Source organism: Centropristis striata, chromosome 9 (assembly GCF_030273125.1).
Source record: "Centropristis striata isolate RG_2023a ecotype Rhode Island chromosome 9, C.striata_1.0, whole genome shotgun sequence".
In the NCBI taxonomy this organism is placed as follows: Eukaryota; Metazoa; Chordata; class Actinopteri; order Perciformes; family Serranidae; genus Centropristis; species Centropristis striata.
In genome coordinates, this window is record NC_081525.1 from 17,579,334 (window position 1) to 17,602,088 (window position 22,755).

The window sequence follows — 22,755 nt, forward strand, 5'->3', positions numbered from 1 at the left end:
AAAATATTCCAACTTAACGGGCGACAGTGTGATTAGAAACGGCTCTTGGTTGCCAGATCGTCACCTGTCCTGTAATAGGTGACTTCGGTGCAGATGAGCCTCCTCACGAATCATTGTGCATTATGTCATTTGCTGAACATCTGTGCGTGCGCTCATCTCCCTCCAATCACTGCGCTTTGTTCCAGATAATCCTTCATACAATGCTTATTATTATTCCCCCATATTAATCTTCATTTTTTAGCCAAAGTATGATAGTAGGTATGTGGCTGTGACATTTTTCTTTAATTATGTTTGACACTATTCACAGTGAGTGGGATGTATAGAAAGGATGCAATTAGATTTTGTTATTGTCTCTGCGTTTCTATAATAAAGCCACAGGTGAGTCATGTAATCAAAGATGTCTGCTGACGTAATTACTTGTTAGTGAGGCTAAATATATACAGGTGCATCTAAATAAATTAGAATATCATAGAAAAGTTTATTTATGTCAGTAAATCAATTCAAAAAGTGGAAATAACACATTATAAAGATCCATTACACACAGAATGAAACATTTCACATCTTAATGTATTTAATTTCTTCTAATTATAATGATTATGGCTTATACTTACTGAAAACCTAAAATTCTGAGTCTCAAAAAATATATATATATTACAAAAGACCAATTTTAAAAAGTATGTTTAATATGGAAATGTTGGCCTCTGAAAAGTATGTCCATCTATATGCACTCAATACTTGGTTGGGGCTATTTGACTTGAACTACTGGAAATTGACTTTTCCATCATATTCTAATTTATTGAGCTGCACCTGTATAAGTGGAGAAGCACAAAATCCAGACTTTGCCGGGACAAAAATGATGAATTTCTGCTGTCAGTGTCTCACTCTGTTTGTTTTCTCTCACATCAGGTTCCGTTTCACTCACAAAGAAAACTGTAAAAACTGAGGAAATACTTAATTCGCATTAGCTCTGGAAGCCGCCAGACTACAAAAAAAACAGCCTTGCATCATGGGGATTGCGGTCTACAACATCTCCGCCACCTCGGCCAGAGTGAGCTGGCCGTCGTCCCCCGGCTGCCTGGACACCTTCTACAGCGTCATGTACGACCCCAACTGGAACAGCCTGCTCATGGGCTACAAGCGCAAGAGTTTCATGCACGAGGAACGCATCCCCGTCAGTCAGACCAGCACGCATCTGGCCAACCTCCTCCCCCAGACTGCCTACTTCCTGTGTGTGACGTGCCAGGCGGCCAATCCGGTGCGGGACCAGTGCCAGGTGTTCAGCACGCCGAGTGACAGCGGCGAAGGTCACGACAGAGCGGGTTGGGAGCTCGCCATGGGCGTCTGGCTGACCTGCTGCATCTTGCTCCTGGTCATCGCTGGCATCCTGTTGTGGGGATGTCTCCACACCATCTGCTCCATCCCCGGTCAGGCCGCGGACAGCTGCCACGTAGTGACCAACTCAATCCACCAGGACATGTCTGGATCTGGACGCCTCTACAATCCCAGACGCACCAGCGAGGACAGCGCGAAACACGCCGGCATCATGCAGCCGCCCCTCCTCTCCACGCAGACCACCAGCCACATAATTACCCAGGACCACGAGCTGAGGTCACTCGCTAAGCTGTCTGGCACCGAGCCAGTGTGAATCCACTGGATTGAGGTCATCTTGGCATTGTTTTGTCCGAACTGAATTGTTTTTTATCCTCTGATGAAATTCTACAGAGCTGGAAGGTGTCATGGAGAAGGAAAAAAAGAAACTAATCTGTGCTCTCGAATTACTAAATCGTGCTCTCGATTCAATAATCTGTGTTCTCCAATTACTTATTCCTGCACACGGATTATTCATTCTTGCTCTTGAAACATTACAATTATGCTCACGCACACTTGCACAGTTAGCCGAACTGCAACCAAATAACTGAGAGCTTTACATGTCACTTTGCACACTTTAGCAGGGTTCCTACAACTGTTAAAGTTAAGTTAAACACCAAGCACTTTCAAGGTACTTAAACTAAAAGTGTCAAACTTTCAAAGCCTTTATCATCACTAAATTGTTTCGATAAATGCAGATGCCAAAAATTATTTTTTCAGAATTAATTTACACCCACAGCAATTGAGGCCTTGTTTAATTTACCAGATTTTTAAGATAAGATAAGATATGACTTTATTTATCCTGCAGTGGGGAAAATAGTTGTCACAGCAGCTCAAGATACAGACACATAGATATACAAGACAGAATAAGAATATTAAAAAAATAAGACATATACGGTCATGGAAAAACATTTTTAGACCACCCTTGTTTTCTCTAATATCTTGTTCATTTTAATGCCTGGTACAACTTAAGGTAAATCTGTTGGACAAATATATTGATAACAACAAAAATAGCTTACAAGAGTTTAATTCAAGAGCTGATATCTAGCCAGGTTATAGGTTGTCTAGGTTATTATCAAGAAAACCATGGAAAATGTCTAGATATCAGCTCTTAAATTAAACTCTTATGAGTTATTTTTGTTGTTATCATTACATTTGTCCAAACAAATGTACCTTTAGTTGTACCAGGCATTAAAATGAACAAGAAGTTGAAGAAAAAGGGTGGTCTAATTTTTTTTTCCATGACTGTACATTCTATACACATTTTATACATACATTTCTGCTACTTGGCATTTATTATTAATATATATTTTTTGTGTTTGTCTGTTTCCTGAAAGTACCTTGTATTTTTACAGATATTGCACATTGGAGAAAATCTATATTAACTTCAACACAGGACTCATCAAGCTATTAGCCAGTTTAGCTTGGCTGGTGAGAAGCTAACAAACATAGCAATTGGTTTGTTGCATTTCAATTAGGAAAAGATTTTTGGTTTGCATGAAATCAAGCATTTTTAAGGAATATATTCCAATTCAAACATATTCCCACCTTTGCAAACATAATGGTTAAAATTAAGCTGTTTCCAAACTTTCAAGACCTCGTATGAACCCTTCCTTGTGTTTAAAATAAGAGCTAACATTTGGCAGTCAGAAAATCCAGGAGCGGGGCTACAGCTGGGTGCTGGACACTGGCGCAGATTAACGCACAGGAGGGGCTCACACGCAGCTGTCAGCGTTGGCCAGATTTATTAAAAGATATCTGATGGAATTGTGCCTGGCTGTCAACTGGACAAAGACACACTGACGCACCGCTGTGCTTAGAATAGCTGAGAGGTCAATAGAGTAAGAACATGCAATGCTCACAGCTTTCTCTCTCTCAACTTTAATTTACAGACAGATATTTAATATAGATGTTTAATTGGATTTTGCAGGACTGGACATCTGACTATGCATCATGTTTTGCTTCACGACAGACGGACAGATATCAGATTTCATTCATATCAGGTATCTGATCTGATCTAAACTTATTTTTCTCTCTCCATGACATCTGTCAGGTTCTGTGAAATCCTATTTCTGTTGAGGATCAATAAAGTATCATCACAGGAACCATTTAAACCGAGATCTTAATGCACCCCTTCAAAGTTTTCAGTGATAAATGTTCTGCAAATGCAACACTCGAAACAATGATTTATAATGTAATTTTGTCCATTGAATGTTTTCTTGTAAATAAGACGCTCATTTGAGCACAGTGCTCATATCTACACGTCCTTGGATGTTTCACCCTTTTGTTGCTTTTACAATGAAATCATGGTCAATATAATTAGGCTTTTTTGACAAGCATTTGCAAAAAAAACCTCTCCACTATCAAAACCTTTTTTTTTTTTTAATAACATAAATGAATAAATAAAATATAAGGTAAAGTAAATAATTCTATAAATATTTGCCCCCTTTCAATAATTTATTTTAACGTCAAACTTCAAATTCTTGTCAAAAAAGCCAAATGATATTGATCATGATTCCTTGTATAAAAGCAACAAAAGGGTGAAACATCCAACGGGGGCATTGTACATTATTTCCATTTACCTTGCACATGTTTGAATATATTTCACACATCTTTTCCCATGATGATGCTTTTCCACCTGTGATCTACAGATACACATCACTAACATGTAATGAATGTTTGGTTTCAAACACGTGGACCCAAGACGGTCAGAAATTAATAAAAAATATGGTGATGAAAGACAAAGATTACTGACCTTGGACCCGTACAAGTACTGGGGCTGGGCATTGGGCGGCTTGTCCCTCTGGAACTCCTGAGAGAAGGGCAGGACGGTGCGCACAAACCTGGACACACAAATGCAGATTTATCAGACTGTATCTCCACCATCACCATCATCATGTATAACAGGGTGTATAATGCATGTGATAAGTAACAGCAAGACACACAGATACAAGTCAGCAAACAGCAAAAATAAATATGTACAAACCAAATATTGAACATTAAACATTTGTGGCTTCTACAACAACCAAACAAGTTTAAAATGTTTTTGTTTGCAGACTATATGGAGTAGGGATGGGTGTTTGGAAGAAACCTGCCAACTCAAGCATCTATAAGTTTAACGATCAATTAATCGATTTATCACTATGTTTTTATACATACTCCAGTACGTATAAAAACATGCATACATGGGCAAAATAAAAGATATATATACAGTATTATGCAAAAGCCGGTTTTGATAATGGATGCTTTTATTTTGAAAGGACAATAAGAGACTTCCTGTCGTTTGTAAAAACTAACTCACGTGAGAATAAACTGTAAAGATAACATCAAGGAGTTCAATGATTTATGTTTTAGCCCCCGAAGAGGCATGACGTTAGTTTTTACAGTAATCTTATAGCATATTTAAGTGTGTTTTAATAAGTTTTGGATAAAATTAAACCTAGTAATTCATGCTAGCAAGGTTTGATACAGTAAGATAGTTTTGCTCACATTAATCCTCTTGTATTTCTGTGTGTTTTATAATTGTTATTGCAACTTTCAGTTTGCAAACTGTAGCTTTATCCAACTTAATTCTCAGCTCATTGGCTTATTGACGTACGGCCGCAGAACTGAACGCTCGGCGTGTTCCAGTTCAGTGAGTACTTCATAGATATCATTGAAATAAAAAATACACAGATCGATTAAAAATTCCACGTGAGCGACCAAATTCTTAACGACCATTAATCGATTAATTATTCCCATCCCTAACAGTGACATAGAACATCTTGGTTCACCTCTTCTGTCTAAAGTGTTTCCATATTTGTGACTTTGAAACTCTGCCATGTCTCATCTCGTCTCCGAAAAAAAGTTCAGTGAGTACTAATACGCAGTCATAGATGAAATTAAAATGAAAAAATAAACAGATCAATTAAAAATTCCACGTGATCAACCAAATTCTTAACTTAATAGATCATCAATTAATTATTCCCATCCCTAATATGGAGGCTGTTGCTGCTTATTTTACTGAGAATTCCTGTGGGATCCTGTTTCATTCAAACACAATAATGTGCTGCAATCAACAGATTCCATCTGATTCCAGGAGATGCATTTCTCTCCATTTGAGAGGTCTGTCTGACCCTGAGCTGGTGATTCACAAGCTGACAGCGTCACTGCATGCCACCTGTATTATGCAATTAATGACTCATGTAACCACCATATGGCCATTAATTATAATAACAGCATAGTGGCAGCAAATCAAGTTTTGTAATAAAGTTCTTTGGCTTCATGGGTATTTTGCACAATAGAGTTAATTACCTAAATAGTTTACCACCACTATTAACTTCAGACTCAGACAGTGACCCGAATTGACGCACCTGTTGGTGGAGCCGTTGTAGCAGTAGTTGGGCAAGAAGTCATAATTGAGTTCCCAGAAGACGTGCAGAGTTATCCGGCCGTATGGGGCTGACACGTTGTGGTTGGCCTCACGGAACATGGCGTCGAAGCTGTCCAGAGTCAAGAACTTACTGAGGAGCTTGTGCGTCATGCGGTTGATGTCTAGGAGACCTTCCAGTTCCTTTAATCACAGACGAAAATAGTTCACGACTGTACACTCATAGCAGAAGTTGTTGTTTATCGAGATGAAAACGACATTACCATGATTGAGGTGAGGTCCTCACTCTCGAATCGATTGATGGCCAACTCGAGAGACTTGTAGAGAGCAGCGGAAACCCTCTGAGTTATGAGTCTGTTCAGGTCAATGGAGCGGCCTAGAAGCTGAAATCCAAAACCAGTTAGTAAGAGACCATAGGCGTGTTTCCATTAGGTACTTTTCCCTCAAGTGAGCCGCTATGGGTGTGGCTTGGTGCCCCGACTTCACCAGTTAGCGGCTCAGATACCGCTACTAACAAATCTCCTGCTGATTGGATACATTTGAGGCGGTGACTTCACGCATGCGTGACTCATTTGCAGACTGGTGAAAACTGGACGCTGAGGGGTTAACATCTCCTGCTCTGCTGACTGCAGCTGGGAGAGACTGCTGCGGGAGGACTGGGCCGCTTGTGAGTGCTTTGGGACGGCATCTGCTACTCCAAAAGTCTCCAATAACATCAGAAAAAGTCGCTAGATTTGTAGCTAGTTGCTTTAAAAAAAAAAAAAAAGAGTCGCTAGAGAGGTCTGAATAGTCGCTAAATATAGTGACAAAGGCCGAGGGGAACTAACTAGTGGGCGTAGCCAAAACACTGCTTTCCAAAAAGTACTCAGTGGAAACACGCCTAATGTGACGCCAAAGTAATGAAGGGGGCAGAACAGAGAGATGGTGATGCGTGTCTGGTACCTGGACGTGGCGTTGCTTCAGCAGTGTTTCGTAGCGGTTGGAAGCTGGCCAGGGGATGTTGGCCCCTTGGTTCTTACAGTCGGCTCTCAAACGTTTGTCAAGCAGAAGACTGAGGGATTCAAATAAACAGAGAAAGAGTCAAGTTACTTGTACATGGTGTGCCAATCAAAGTGTAATTCTGTGTTTTAAAACCATTTCTGTGTAATAAAGTGCATTACTGCAGTCGTTCCCGACCTCAGCCCACATCCCTGTCAGATTAACTGAATCGCCACCCGTCATGCTCCACGTGTTCCCCTCAACTGATTATGTGTTAGTTAAACAACACTGGAGACTGAATAATGTTACATTACATTTTTTCTATTCACTTCAATTGGGCAATGTTTAGGTTGAATTGGTCATATTATCATTCTTACACTTTAAACTGTCAAGAAGCTACAAGTTTCAACCATTTATTCATTACTTTTATCTTATAATTTATTTTTTTAATTTATTACTCTTAGCTAATTATTTAAACTGGTTATTCATGACTTTAATCTAATAATTTTAATTTCTTATTTATTACTTTTAGCTCATTATTTTAACTATTTATTCATTCATTTTATCTAATTATTTCAATTATTTATTTATTACTTTTAGCTAATTATTCAAACAATTTATTCATGACTTTTAGCTAATTATTTAAACTATTTATTTGAATTATTTAAATATTCTTTTGACCTAATTATTTCTAACTATTTATTCATGACTTTTAGCTAATTATTTAAACTGAAAACCTATGACTTTAAGTTAACTAATGTTATTTAAAGTATTGATCCATTACTATTAGCTTTATATTTCAACCATCTCTCCATTACATTTAGCCAATTATTTTACAGATTATCCAATAATATCCAATTTTCTACCATTTTGACATTACTTTAAGGTTTCTATTTTATTTTAACTGCCATCTGTTTCTTTTAGCTTATAATTTCAGCCATCAAGTTATTATTTATTTTATCTGTGTACCCATTACTTTTACATAACTATTTCGACTCCTCTGCTATTATGGACTCTGGCTAGAAGTAAAGATGTTAAAACTGACTCTGGTTGATAGGAGGTGCCAGTTGTAGCTGTTGCTCACTGATTATTGTGACAATACATTTATGAGAAACCAGTCTCACACACACTTGGATGGCTTTTAATCATATATTTTTTTTTTTTTCTTTTCTAAATTAGTTAAGCTATTCAACAAGGTGTACATGTTGAGTTACCCCTGGCAACTGCTGAGGTACCCCTTGCTGGGAATCACAGCATGGCAACACGGGCAAACCAACAGCATCCTTACTTACCACAGCTAATTTCTTGTATGTGAAAACCTACTTGACAAAAAAAAAAGGATTCTGATTCTAAACAAACCGAATCAAACATAAAGATGTTTCGCCTACCTTCCTGCTAGAATCTTGTAGTAGGCAAAGATCTGATCAGCCAACTTGTAGACAAACTGATCAAAGCACAAGTTCACCTGAAAGAACACAAGAGGTTGAAATGAACAAAAATGTTTGAAAATACTTGTTTTAATCTGTGAACATGTGACCATTTTAACAGGGGAGAAGCTACCAATACCACAATTTTCCACAATTTAGATAAGTTGCTCTTTTTAATGAATTTAACACATGTTCTGGTTGAGAATAGGAAGACACCCATTAACATTGTGTTTCAGTGGTGGCTTGCCATGAAAAATAGCTATTTTTATTGTATCCTGACAGAAAATAATTTACATGTCAATGCACATTGTGTTCCTACACTTTATGTTCTTTTTTTTTTTTTACTGAACACTGCTTATACGTGGGCAGTCTTTTTTTTTCATGGACTGCGCAAGGCTGACACAGCCGTCATGCCTCGTCACCTCCTTGTTTAATTCCAACTGCGTATGCTCTACAAACACACTAACAAAGCTTAAGAGAGCTACATAAGTTGCAATGTTTAGGCCGTTTTACAATGAGTGAAATAATAATAAGCACACACAATGGACAGGCTACTGAGAATAGAAATTGAAAACCGACATATAGAATTTGTTTGTAATGCCACAAGCACCCAACTCTTATGTGTTCGTGCCAGAGATGGGTGTTTGGAAGAAACCTGCCGACTCGAGCATTTATAATGTTTAAGATCAATGAATCGATTAATCAATGCATGCATACATGGGGAAAATAAAATATATATATACAGTACTATGCTAAAGCCTGTTTTGATAACAGACGCTTTTATTTTGAAAGGATGAAAAGAGACTTCCTGTCGATCGTAAAACTAACCCAACTGAGATTAAACTGTAAAGATAACATGAAGGAGTTCAATGTTTTATGTTTTAGCCCCCGAAGAGGCATGAGGTTAGTTTTCAAAAGCTAGTTTTGCTCCAATGAATACTCTTGTATTTCTCTGTGTTTTATAATTGTTATTGCAACTTTCTGTTTGCAACTGTAGCTTTATCCAACTTAATTCTCAGCTCATTGGCTTATTGACGTACGGCCGCAGAACTGAGTGCTCGGCTGTTATTGTTTCAGTTCAGTGAGTACTGATAAGTGGTCATAGACCAAATTAAAAAATACACATATCGATTAAAAATTCCATGTGATCGAGCAAATTCTTAACGACCATTGATCAATCATCGATTATTATTCCCATACACCAGAAATGTTATTACCTCAGCCTCTATTTCGTCATAGAGGAACTGCTTCTTGAATTTGGTCAGGGCGTAGTGTGCACTGTCGTTGTACAGGTCCAGGGGATACAGCACATATCTGGAAGGGATTAGAGCAAATAAAATCTTATTTCAAAATGCCTTCGTTTGAATGGAACATGTCCCTGCAAGTGTAACGAAGGGCAGCTGACTCCACGCCACTCTAATAATGGATGCATTTTAAGGAAGACTTTGTTTGCCAAAAAAACCTACATCTCCCAAACAGCCATTCCAGCTATTTATATATTATTTATAATATGTACTATAATATTTTATCTTATATACCAATTATATTTATTGTTTTGATTGTAGTTTATTTATTCATGTTTGAATTATCTAGGATATTTGAATATTTCTTTTCCAAATTTCAATTCCAATGTTTAATCTTTAAATTAATTAATGTTCATTGCTCTTTAAAATTATGTTTAAAGGGTGTTTATTATGCTCTAATATTTTATTTATTTATTTTTTAATTTTTATCCCACGCTTTGTAACCCATTTATTTATCACCCAATTGCCTATATCATGATCCTGGGCGCCACCTCGTCTCTGAACTGAACTGGACTCATGCTTCCTCCGGAGGATCACGTTATTCACTTTATCATTTATTTTCTGGGACAATATACCGTCCTAAAAAAGTTGTTATCGTGACAGGCCTAACAATGAGGCCTCAATAATGGTTCAAATAGTGCTGTAAATGTAGAGGGATGAAAGTAAGAAAGTAAAACAATCCAGTCCAAGTTTGGGGGAAATGTTTAAGCACGTCCAGTTAGAAAAGTACAACTTTAATAGACGTTTTGGGAGTTAAACTTCTGAAATGAATACAAGTGAGTGTACAGCACAGCTTATCTGCTTCACATACGAACAGCTCTGCAAAATATCACTGTATATAGTATTATTATTATTTTAATATTACAATCCATATTAAACCTCAATGGTTAAATTTCAGACTTTATTTACAGAAATTTTAACAGTTGACGAATTACTGCACTTATGATTCATGCCAGTTGATGTGCTTAATGGCTTATGTAAAACCTGCCTGTATCAACATAATCCTGCAGCAAAGATTTAAAATAGACATTAAAACATTTACTGTTAATCCTTTTTTTAGGGATTTCCCCCCTTTTTAAAAAACAGATATAAGAAGAAACAACCACAGAAGTTTCTTAATGCGCCTGGCCAGTCACACCACTACAGAGCCAGAACTCTGTCTTGTCAAAATGAAAGCACAACATGCAGTTAGAAGAAGGAAAAGACACAGTGTGGCATGTTAGTACCTCCAATCATAAACTATAGAGAACTTGTTAGTTCCAGTGATGGAATGTAACTAAGTACAATTACCTAAGTACAATTTTGAGGTACTTTTACTTTACTAATTTTAAAGGCAAATATTGTACTTCTTACTCCACTACATTTAGCTGACAGCTTGAGTTACTTTTCAGGTCGAGATTTAGCATAAAAACATGATAAATTTAAAGTGTTTACGCATATCTTATAAATTAAACCGTATAAAAGTATACTAAATAGCAGTAAAACACTGCTTACATGAAGGCATTAATACAAATAATCCAATTATATATTTAGAACATATAAAACAATCTGAGTGGGTTCATTCTGTATAATGAAATCTTTTACTTTCAATACTTTAAGTACATTTTGATGCTGATACTTTTGTACTTTTGCTTCTTCCAAACTCCATCCGTTCCGCTGAGTCCTTATCAATCTTTAAGAAGAGACTGAACACCCAACTCTTTACTGAACATCTTCACTCTTGACCTACACTGATGACAGATAAGTATCGCACTGACAGCTCGCACAAGATAAAAGCACTTGTGTCCTAATAGACTCAAATTAAACCATGGCACTTACTCTTGCTATGTTTCTTTACTTCATCCTTGCTTGTGTTGTATTAACTCTCATTTGTATGTTGCTTTGGATAAAAGCGTCTGTTAAATGACATTGTAGAATTGTGTTCTTTTTATACTAGATTCCCGATTTGAATCCTGTTTTTTTGAGTAGAGTAAATGAAAATCATTGTGGATGCATTAATGACATGAGTTAAAGGAGTAACCTGATTTATTAGTAACATTATTTGTTTGCTATTTTCATATAAGTTATATTCTCTTTTGTATTTCATTGCATAGAAAATATCATCCATCCATCAGTCCAATCATCCATGTATCACTCATCAATCCTACTGTTGACCATGCAGTGAAACCACTAAATTAATTGTTGGAGCGGCATCCTGGATCCTGTGTTTAAACATGCACCATATCAGTTGTTCACTTAACCAACGTCAACGCACCAAACAGTCTTTTTCAAGTAGGCTAATTTTCTCATCCATTATCTGACTTCATTGTGATGCCCCCTGCTGGCCTTTAGAAAGGATGCAGGCTACAACAAAGGCACTTCCACATTGGCTTTACTTATCAGGCCTGCAGGTTGCCACTTGGTAGACACTTCAACATTTGTTAGGGTGTGAAAAAGGACACTATATTTCATCCTTACTCCATCATGGACGCTTCCTTTGTCTCAAGGATGTGGTCGGTGAGGATCCAGGGCATGGACATCTCGATGGGGAACTGGATCCTGCGACCCATTGTGAGCTCCAGGAAGAACTCCCTGAACCAGAGCTGGGAAAGGTCACAACACTGCTGCAAGGTCTCTGCACAGAGGAAGAGGGTAATGAAAATCTTACAGCAGTAACATAACAACTAAAGGGCTCTCAGACACTACCGGGCTCCTTTTTCTTACCACTGAAGTTCAGCAGATGGGTGTAGAAGAAGGACTCGCGGTGAAACTTCTCAATGTCCAGGATGGTGGGACCTTCCAGACTGCTGCGCAGAGTCTTCTTAGAGCCACTTTTGTCTGCAACGAGAGACTCCAGCATAGTCCTCACCATGTAGAGCTGCAGAGAAAGAGACGGAGCAGAGGCAAAAACAAGAGTGGATGATTAATTGAAAAAGAATCTCGGGAAGTGAAATCTTATTAGTGTCAGCCCCGTTGGTTTTATTAGCTACATCACATGTAAACGTGACAGACAAGTTTCTCTCATTATACTATAGGTATATATATATATATATATATATATATATATATAAATATAAAAAGCTTTTCTGACAAGTAGTAGACCGATATGGGTTTTGCAGTGACCGGTGTCTGTGTGTGTGTGTCTGTGTGTCTGTGTGTCTGTCTGTCAAAATATAGAAATATAAACATTGTTTACTGGGATTTTAGTTTCTGACACTTTTGGATAATTTAACATGCCCCGGGTCAAATTGACCAACAAACATTATTGCTGTTCCTGAGAAACGAACATTACAGGAGGGTTAATAATCAAATTGTTGATTATCTATTCATTTTTATTTGGTCCCATTTAAATGAAATAAATGTGATTATAGTCACATATATTTGCGCCCTATGGGGCATGATTTTATTGGAGGCACACTAGATAACACTGTCATGAACAAATGGCTTATTACATTAAATTAAACCACACTGTGACCTTTGGAGCACCAGCTCCTCTTCAGACTTTTTTCCTGGTCTTTCACAGTTGCATGTGTCTGCCTTTTGCAGTGATTTTATAAGCCTATTAATTTATGCAATCACACAGTCTGCAATTTATTGCCAGCTGTCCTTCCTGCATACAGCAGCTGTAGCTGTGCTGCTTTTATCCTGGATAATGTGTTCAATATAATAGTTTTCTCTTCATTTGTGAAATATAGTAGACTTCTGTGCCAACTCTGTCCCTTTCATGAAACCCTGGGTGAACTTACTGAGCTGATGAGCAGCATCTCAGGACTGCTGAGCCTCATTGCAGCTGTTAGGTGAAGTGAAACCAGATAACAGAAAGATAACCTGGCTATGGTACAGGGCTACGGTCTTTCCACCAGAGCAAACCTGCATCAGCAGTGACGATGCCGAGCATTTTCCTTTTGATTGTCACTCAAAAAACGATTGAGTTCACATCTGGGGCAACATTTTTATGAGCTTTATCGTTTACTATTTGAAACAGTGGAGCTGAAATCTGCTCGATAAACACAGAAGGTGATTGTTGAGCTGGGCTTTGTAGTCCTGCACCTGGAACACAGATAAGTTCTCAGAACTGAGCTTTAAGCTGATAAATCGGCAGATCCTGCTATATAATGCACACAATGTGACAATATGTGCGATATGTAACATACTTACACAGATGATTAGTATTCAGCACGGCAATGTGTGTTTTTAAATGAAGCTGCACAAGTGCACTCTGAGAACAAAGACTTATAAATAGTCATTCATAAAGAGAACTACACAGAATACAGAACAGGCTGGTTTATAAGGTGCGGCAGCTCTGACTGGAATCTTTTCATTATCCCTGTTATGAAGGGATGATTCAAGTGAGACATGACCTGAGCTAAGATCTGAAGTGCTACAGAGGCACCGTGAGCTTCATAAGCTGGATTAATGCGGACTCAAAGCAGCCTGGGTCACGGTGTGTAAGACCTCGGAAGTGTGGTGACGGATAACGAGAGGAAAAGGTTGATGCAGGGTGTGTTACAGAACGGGTTTATAAGCAGAGGCGTGGAGGTGAGACCTGTGTGCTGGAGGGGCCCACTGCTCGGCGAGGAACCTTGATATCAAAGCCACCCTTGGGGTCTTTTTCTCCACGGAGGGCGGGGTCGTTGTGTGGCTCCCGGCCGGCCTCCCAGTCACACACAGTCTTCCGGATGGCCTGGAGGACGCTGCAGGCAGAGGACAAGTCAAATAATTATTGCATATAACTTTCATTGTGACTCATGACTTGATAAAGTATGCAGCATATATTGTTGCTTGTGAAATTTGCTGGAGGGCCTTAGGAACTCAGTAGTGTTCAATCTTTTATACACTTATACAGTACAGTGATTATTAAGGGAGCAGCAGTTTGTTGTAGCATTAATGACCATGTGCAGGAAAACACATCCACAATCACATCCAACAGAAATATGGTTGTTTGGATATGAAAACAGTCAAATTTGAAGTTGCAACATTAGCCTTTATTTAGAGTCTTGTTTCTAACAACCTGATGAATTGTAAGATTAATATTTATTCTCCTCTAAGATCTTTTTTGGAAATATCTGGCTTTTTGGCCACTAAATGCTCCACTGCAGCTATTTGCTCACTTTATAAGTTTGCAGTTTGGTGCTGGGAAGCTAGAATAAAGTGGGGGGTTTTAGTGCCCTTTTCACTTTAAACTAAGCTATGATAGGTGTGAGAGTGAACCCAAACAGTAGTAGAAAATCCAAGCATAACTGGAAAACCCAAATGCTCCTCCTCCTGCTTTTTATTATATATATATATATATATATATATATATATATATATATATATATATATATATATATATATATATATATATATATATATATATATGTGTATATACCAGATGCTGCATGGAGTTGAGAAAACCTAGCCAGGTGATATTTAATTGATCCATGGTTATTGTGAAAAGAATATAGTAGCTTTAAACCCACCCTCAAGCCTGGAAAGCAAGACAAATATGTTCATATGTACTTATTCGCACATTCTTCACTGGTAAGGCAGCCAGACACTTTCACTTCTCGATCCATTAAAACTTTATGAACTACCTGTGTTGTATATTCCACTTGTAACAACAAGATATATTTCAGACATATTGAGCTTATAACTATTGCAAAAATTACTCCCAACTCTGCAAGATCCTCTAAGGCCCACCTCTATCTGGTTCACTGACCAGTAACACCACTCAGTCTCAGCTTAATCAAGGAGAATTATTCTAACTGGGTAAATCTGTTGAAGTCTCTAGTCAAGTCACAATGTCCGGTAATAAAAATGTCCCTTTTAAGCTGCACAACTCACTGATGAGAAAAAGTAGGAAGTAAAATTATATGAGGCAGCAATATATTTTTTAAAATCTGTTTTCGAAGCATTTTTAACCTGTTTTTTTTAGTTTTATCCAAGTAAAAAAGCCTAAAGCGAACAGAGCAGCCAGCAGCACACTGTGCTGAAACACATGTAAGGTGGTGAAGGTGGATCACAGCTCAGTGTGTTTATTTCAAAATAAATATTTACTATGCACAAAAGTCTATATCTAGACTTGTATATCTATATCTACATGCATTGGTGATGACTTTCTGTAAATAGCATACCTATCAATTGTTTTTAAGCTTAATAAACACTGATAATATCCGACTAGAATTTCTCCCATTTCTTAAATAATTCATGCATACATGATTACCTCTCTGTGCTGTTGTGAACAAAGTATATTTATTAATTATTATAATTAAGTATGGTACGCTGTGTGACTATCTGCAGCTGAGATGTGGCTGTGGTGCAATTCATACCTCTGGACGACATTTTTCTTCTTCTTGATGGCCTGCCGCAGCGGGTCGCGCAGAGTGACTTGAGCGAAGTCCTGCAGAGCCGAGTAGATGGTGTGACGAATGGCATGATTGAACACACTCTCCATGCGTCCCATCAACACCTGCAGTCCCTTTATCATGGCCATCACCTGCCAAAAGCAAAACATTTAACCAGTTACGAGACTGCCAGCAGTTGGAAAAAGCATCTGTGTGCAATGAAGTCATAGCTGACCTCCACCAGAGCGAACTTCTCCTCGCTGGTGTAGTTGTATCTGGTGGCTCTCTCGTACTCCTCAGCGTTGTCTGGACACTCTTTGTTTGAGTACTTGTCGGTTGGATGAACCAGTTTCCAAGAGTACTGTGGGGAGAGTCAGAAAGTTTTTAAAAGATGTGACAAGGTGAACAAAAATAAGGTGACAAGCTTAAATCAATCAGGGAGTAGTGCACTATCCATCAACCGTGTAACCCCAGAACAGTTCCTGGGTGTTTTATTGTTCCTGTCACATTTTATTAACTTTCAAGATAAGATAAGATAAGATAAGATAAGATAAGATAAGATAAGATAAGATAAGATAGAAGTTTATTACTCCCGAAATAAATTGTGGTTCGAGATTGCCTCCAAAACATTTACAATATAGGATAATATAAGAAAAACACACACACATTTACACACACACACACACACACACACACACATTTATACACACATATACATACATATATATATATATATATATATATATATATAAACACACACACACATATATATACACACACACACACACATATATACACACACACACACACACATATACACACACACACACACATATATATATATATATATATATAAAATAATACACACACAAAGTTAAAGACCTCTGGCACTCTTTGTAGTTTTAAAGCATTTACACATGAAAAGAACAAGCACTCAATACAGTTTTTCCGACTGTGTAATTTGTGCTTCCTCACCACTTCCATGACGTGAGCGCTCCACTGGGAGAGCAGCTGCATGCCCTGCAGGGCCAAATCAAACAGCTTCCGGTACTCAGCATCAGTCTTTTGGGCTTCCTGACGACCTGATCCCGTCACCACCTACAAGGACGCAAAGTTACACACTTTAACACACTGGACAGAACATTCACCGCCCCAAACCATTAAATCCTGACCGGAAAGGTTCCTGCGGAGAATTTTCAAAAAAATGGTAAGAAGAGGCATATTTAATGACTTGATGAAATGTACTGAAAACTGCTCCATCAATGAAATTACTTCCTCAGCACCAACATTTTTCTCTTCAGAACACCAGCAACTCTGATCCACAAGTCGGTCAGTTAAATTTCCGCCTGAATCACACCGAGTTGTGACCCCTGAAAATCCATCGGGGCAAGACATCTGCTGAAAAGCTTGTTACATCACCGCTGGGAATTCAAAGCCCTCACATAAGAAAGAGCTCATGAATTGAAGCCGCCTCATGCAGGAAATTGTTTGTCAAATCAGCCAGGGGGTCGATGTCCTAGGGAAAGGTGAACATATTCACGTAATATACTGATCCTGGCTCACCACCGAGACAATCTAACACCTGTGTGATGACCGAGTCTCTCACTCTAAATCACTTTAAGTTTAATACTGACCTCACTGTTGCTATAGCGAGCCAGCTCCGAGATGAAGCGCATATGGTCCTCACGGATCTGAATCATCTGCTCACAGATGTTGTACTGAGGGCTGCTGGACGTAGATGTGCAAGTCCACCTGGAGGGTTAGATAACAATGGAGAAGAAGATATAATTTAAATGCAAGAAAATGCAAGACATTGTGTCATGCATGTATTTAATATACATTTTACATTACTTTTACCGTCATCTGGGATATTATATTTAATAATAATTAATACCTTTTTTAATACCTTGAGAATCTTTTTAATACCAACACGACATTGATCTGCAACTTTAGTGGCAACCTTTTTAACTGCAGTGTTGCGGGTCACTAAATATAAAGTAACTGATTACTGTAAAAAAAAATTAAACTTTTTTTTTACTTTGAGTAAGTAAGTCTAATAATGCAGTTACTTGATAATTTTTGCTTTAATAGCAGCACTGACCAATAAACAATTAGTTGCAATTCAACCCTAACCCAAGACAAAATATTATTTAATTGTTATGTGTAGGGAGAGCACACACACCACTCCACTGCTACACTCGATCATTCTTTCTGAATGAAAGGGCAAAAAATGACGAAGGTTGTAAAAAGTAAAAAAAAGAAAAGGTGTAATGAAAGGATTTGTGTAAAAAGTCAAAACTAAAATGCTGAGAAAAACAGTAACAAATTTCATCACTATAAAGAGGTAACTGGCAACTTATTGCAACCAAAAGCAGAACCCAGTGTTTCCTGTACGATTATCAGCAGCGAGGTAAAGGGTTATTTGTCCCCTGGATGGTGTGAGCGTTTAAATATCAATCTGCAATTTAGACAGCATAAAAAATTACACTTTACTGCAAAAGATTCCAACAGGATTTTCTGAGACTATAACGGGGAGACCCAAACAAAGTCTAGGGGTCCGGGGGCATGCTCCCTCGGATAATTTTATATAATAATAATTTTTGCCCTAAAAGCCTAATTTTGGTGACCATTTGCACATTTGCATTCTTATGCCACTATTTCATCTTAATCATTGCATATTTTATTCACCTCACAATGTTGATGCTGCACACAGAGTTTGCTGTCTGTGGCTCCCGTTGCGGTCTTTTGGATAGTGCTGCAGCTGGCACTTAGCTGCGGAGGGTTCGAAAATTTAATACCTCGTCAGATGACGTTTATTATTTTTTTGATGCCCTTATTTTTGCCTAATTTAATTTACTACCCTTTAATTCCTTTTAAAACCCTGCGGCAACCCTGATATATATAAATATATATATATATCAAAAAGTTTACATTTATTCTTTTGCAGTCTCATGAGTAGGAGAGAGGAGGAGAGGAGAGGAGAGGAGAGGAGAGGAGAGGAGAGGAGAGGAGAGAGTAGCTCATTGACACATCCTGATTAACCAAAAAGTGTGTTTTCTCGTCTCACCTGGATTTGTTCTCTTCAAAGTGAGCGCTGGTCTTGATGTACCGGGACAGCTCAATCTGCATGTCACCGAACAGAGGGACCACCTGCAGTTGCTGTGAAACCATAAAACCATATTAAACACAAAATGCTGAAACATATTAACAACCATCCCTGATCATAACATGTAAAAGCAGTGTATTTTCAGGGTCAGCAGTAGATGCCATTTAGAAATGGTGTACATCATCCAAAAGTATAATAAATAAGTCATAAAAAGTGTTTTCTGGTGAGACGCCTATTCAAATGTCTATTTAGCCTCATTTTATGACTTGAAATCATTTGTTGCACAGATTTCTTGGTAATTTAACTATTTCTGACCACTTGAGCATTGATGGAATATGGAAAACAGTCAAATAATAGGTAGATTGATGCATTTAACTTAAATGCATCAATCTTGTGCACTTTGAGAGCTAAATGTGAGCAAACACCTCACACAACATTTTTCACAGTCGAGAGATACCGTGACATACAATCTTTATTGTTATCCTACTGTGACATTTTCATTTGCTGTTAACAGCTTTCATCCTACATGGAGTAGCCAGCCAGTGTGAAAAAATAGCTGGCTAGGGGGGTCCGTCGGAATGCCCCCCAGATAATTAGTTTTTTCAATAAAAAGCCCAAATTTGGTGTCCTCTCACGCATTCTAATGCCACTTTTCCATCATATACACTGATCTTAATGATTGCAAATTTTATTAATTATTGTAAAGAGAAAAGGGTTCTTCTGTTTTATTTAAGGCATCATATTTTGACAGTCTTCTTGTAAATTCTGTGGTGGATTCTGTTCACACTGTGCTATTATTCTGAAAGCTGCATGTGTTTAATGACAGGAAAAAATTCAGATTGTTATTCACAGTTAAGCTTTTTGTGACACGTGTTTGTGTGTGCATCAGATCGGAACTCCACCACGGCAATACAGAGAGCAGACAGGAGTTGTACACGCCAACCATGTAGACAAGACGACATGCCGTCATGTAAATAAAATAAATAACATAAGTCTATTTAGTTAGTTTAATAAAAAGGACAAGATATAAACGACTCTAACCAGATAAAGATGACTTGGCAGAGGGACCTGGGTGGAGAGATTTGAGGTGATAGATGGGAAATAATTGTGGCTGATTGTGGTAAATATGTGAGAGAGAACAATGGTAAACTTACACAATATAATGTGTTACATAGATACTACTACACACCATCTAGACGTTTTAGAATTAAATTACTGGATAATGACGTGCTGGAAATGTAAACAGGTAACTAGAACCCTTCTCCACTGTATGTGGGAATGTGTGTTAACCAGACCTTTCTGGACTCAGATTCTAAATATTTTGAGTAACTGGCTCGGAGCGGAAATTTCCTCAAGCCCAGAACTCTGTTTACTGGGGGATAAATCTCAGTTACTTAATATTACTAAATGTAACTTTTCTGTAATTTCGGTGGGCACAACAACAGCTTGTCGAGTCATTTTAAGGCATTGGAAAGCATCAGAAATTCCACAGGTGAAAGAATGGGTCAGTACAACGACTGAAACTGCATCCTATGAATGGATGCTTAGTAGATTAAGTGATGACAGGAGGAGGGGGTGACCCCTTGGGACAGGTTCTGGGATTACATTAAGGTAAATAATAACCCCCACTAGGATTCAGGACCCTGGTTTTGTGGTATTTCCCACAGGGAAATGTCTTTATGGTGTGTGTGTGTGTGTACAGATATGATACATGTTTAGTTTATATTATTATGTACTCAGTTTCTTTTGTATTTTCTGCCTTTTGAGAGACAAAAATGTGCTAAGACTGTCACTGTAAACTCTTAATAATAATAATAATAATAATAATAATAATGTTCCTGTATGGAGATATGTACTAAGTTTGCCATGTACCTGAGCCTTGAAAAGTCCCATAAAAACTTTTTTTTTTTAAAAACCTGTTCTATAGGAAAGGTAACCATAAATGACTTCTGTTTTGATTTTGCCTAACTTTCTGGTTAAAGATGCAGTAAACCTCACCGACAAATGTGAAATGTTAAATTATTTTAATGAACATTTTATCACTGCCGGGCACTTGTTTGATCTTTCCAACAGTAATTTTAAAAGCACCGTTTTATCTGATGAACCTTCTATAGCGAGTCGTCTCCCTGTTGATTGCTCTTTCCATTTTGAACCTGTGTCTACTTCTGAGGTCCGTAGTGCACTAAAAAACTTGGATTCCAAAAAAACAGCTGGTCCAGATAGCTTGGATCCATTTTTTCTTAAACTGGCTGCCGATTTAATTGCTGAGCCTCTTGCCAGTATTTTTAATCTAAGCCTCAGCACAAACAAACTTCCGAAAGTTTGGAAGTCTGCATTTGTCCTCCCACTTCTAAAAGGAGGGGAACCCTCAATTGTAAATAACTATAGGCCTATCTCTAAATTATGTATTCTGGCCAAAATTTTTGAAAAATTGGTCTGTGATCAATTGAAGGATTTCTTGGAACTGAAGAATATACTAAATCCTCTTCAGTCTGGCTTTAGAAAGCAGCATAGCACTGTAACTACTGCCCTGAAAGTTTTAAATGATGTGTTTGAGGCATTGGATTCCAAAAAGTTTTGTGTGGCTTTGTTCATTGACCTGTCTAAGGCATTTGATACTGTGGACCATGATCTCCTATTGCAAATTCTTTTCAAAAATGGTATCTCCAAGCAGGCTGCTTCTTGGTTTGCTGATTATCTGGGAAACAGAACACAATGTGTTCAGATGGCCGGAGTTAGTTCCTCCTTTCTTAAGGTCACAAAAGGTGTACCGCAAGGCTCAGTCTTAGGACCCATCCTTTTTACAATTTACATAAATAATCTGTGTGCCAACATATCAAATGCCTCATATCATCTCTATGCGGATGATACTGTTATTTACTGTTGTTCACATGCCATTGCTCAGGCTTTTGAATTTTTGCAATCTGCCTTTAATACAGTGCAGACTCGTCTGGAAAAATTGAAACTGGTTTTAAATGCTGATAAATCAAAACTAATGATTTTTGCAAAATCATCTACTCCGTTGGAAAATATTCCGTCAATCAAAACTGTCCGGGGTGAAACTCTTGAGCTGGTCACCAATTATAAATATCTGGGCTTCACCATTGATGAAGAACTGTCCTTCAAACTGCACGTAAAAAAATTGATTTCAAAATTAAGGGTGAAGCTAGGTTTCTTTTACAGAAACAAATCATGTTTTTCCCTCAGGGCTCGGAAGCTTCTGGTCTCAGCCACCTTCTTGTCTTTACTTGACTATGGCGATGTTGTATACATGTCAGCTTCAGCCACCTGCCTACAATCTTTAACTCCTGTGTACCACTGTGCCCTGAGATTCATCACTGGCTGTAGCCGCCTCACCCACCATTGTGAACTCTACGCTAAAGCTGGCATGCCATCCCTTACTGTAAGACGTCATACGCACTGGATGACCATGATCTATAAGGCTCTTCTTGGCCTGCTTCCCATTTACCTATGCACTTTCCTTAAGAGATCTGGCAGCCGTTATGACCTCAGATCCAATGATATTGTGCACCTTTCTGTCCCTCGTGTCCGGACCGAAAAAGGTAAAAAAGCATTCAGTTTCTCTGCCCCCTCTGCTTGGAATACCCTTCAATCTGAGCTGAAACTATCAGAACTGATTCCTTTGGGAGCATTTCGCACAACTCTCAAAAAACGTCAATGTAAATCTTTTGCACAGTGCTCATGTTCCTAATTTGCTACTGTATTTATCACTGCTGCACTTTATACTGCTTATTTATGCTACCTATTTATACCGCCTATTCACTTGCACTTTAGTACTTTTAATATGTTGGACTTTTCGCTGCCTGTTTATTGTTATTGTTCGTCTGTCTTGTAACTTTTGACGTGTGCTGCTGCCTTCTTGGCCAGGTCACCCTTG

General features: G+C 38.1%; 2 protein-coding genes across 3 annotated transcripts in view; one reads left to right on the plus strand and one right to left on the minus strand.

Annotated features, from left to right (window-relative positions):
- Positions 1-22,755, minus strand: part of cyfip1 (cytoplasmic FMR1 interacting protein 1) — a 50,525-nt gene that overhangs the window by 9,783 nt on the left and 17,987 nt on the right. For both annotated transcript variants that reach the window (XM_059340638.1, XM_059340637.1), the window contains exons 10-23: positions 18,819-18,910; positions 17,386-17,503; positions 16,727-16,849; positions 15,987-16,112; positions 15,737-15,903; positions 13,972-14,119; positions 12,150-12,303; positions 11,904-12,060; positions 9,360-9,456; positions 8,104-8,180; positions 6,680-6,788; positions 6,001-6,120; positions 5,721-5,920; positions 4,124-4,211 (exon numbers count right to left, since the gene is read on the minus strand). In XM_059340638.1, coding sequence (XP_059196621.1) covers positions 4,124-4,211; positions 5,721-5,920; positions 6,001-6,120; positions 6,680-6,788; positions 8,104-8,180; positions 9,360-9,456; positions 11,904-12,060; positions 12,150-12,303; positions 13,972-14,119; positions 15,737-15,903; positions 15,987-16,112; positions 16,727-16,849; positions 17,386-17,503; positions 18,819-18,910 — 1,776 coding nt within the window. The remainder of the gene's footprint in view (positions 1-4,123; positions 4,212-5,720; positions 5,921-6,000; positions 6,121-6,679; positions 6,789-8,103; positions 8,181-9,359; positions 9,457-11,903; positions 12,061-12,149; positions 12,304-13,971; positions 14,120-15,736; positions 15,904-15,986; positions 16,113-16,726; positions 16,850-17,385; positions 17,504-18,818; positions 18,911-22,755) is intronic.
- Positions 654-1,800, plus strand: LOC131977375 (fibronectin type III domain-containing protein 9). The gene has a single exon (XM_059340640.1). The coding sequence runs from the start codon at positions 1,007-1,009 to the stop codon at positions 1,643-1,645; it is 639 nt and encodes a 212-aa protein (XP_059196623.1). The 5' UTR covers positions 654-1,006; the 3' UTR covers positions 1,646-1,800.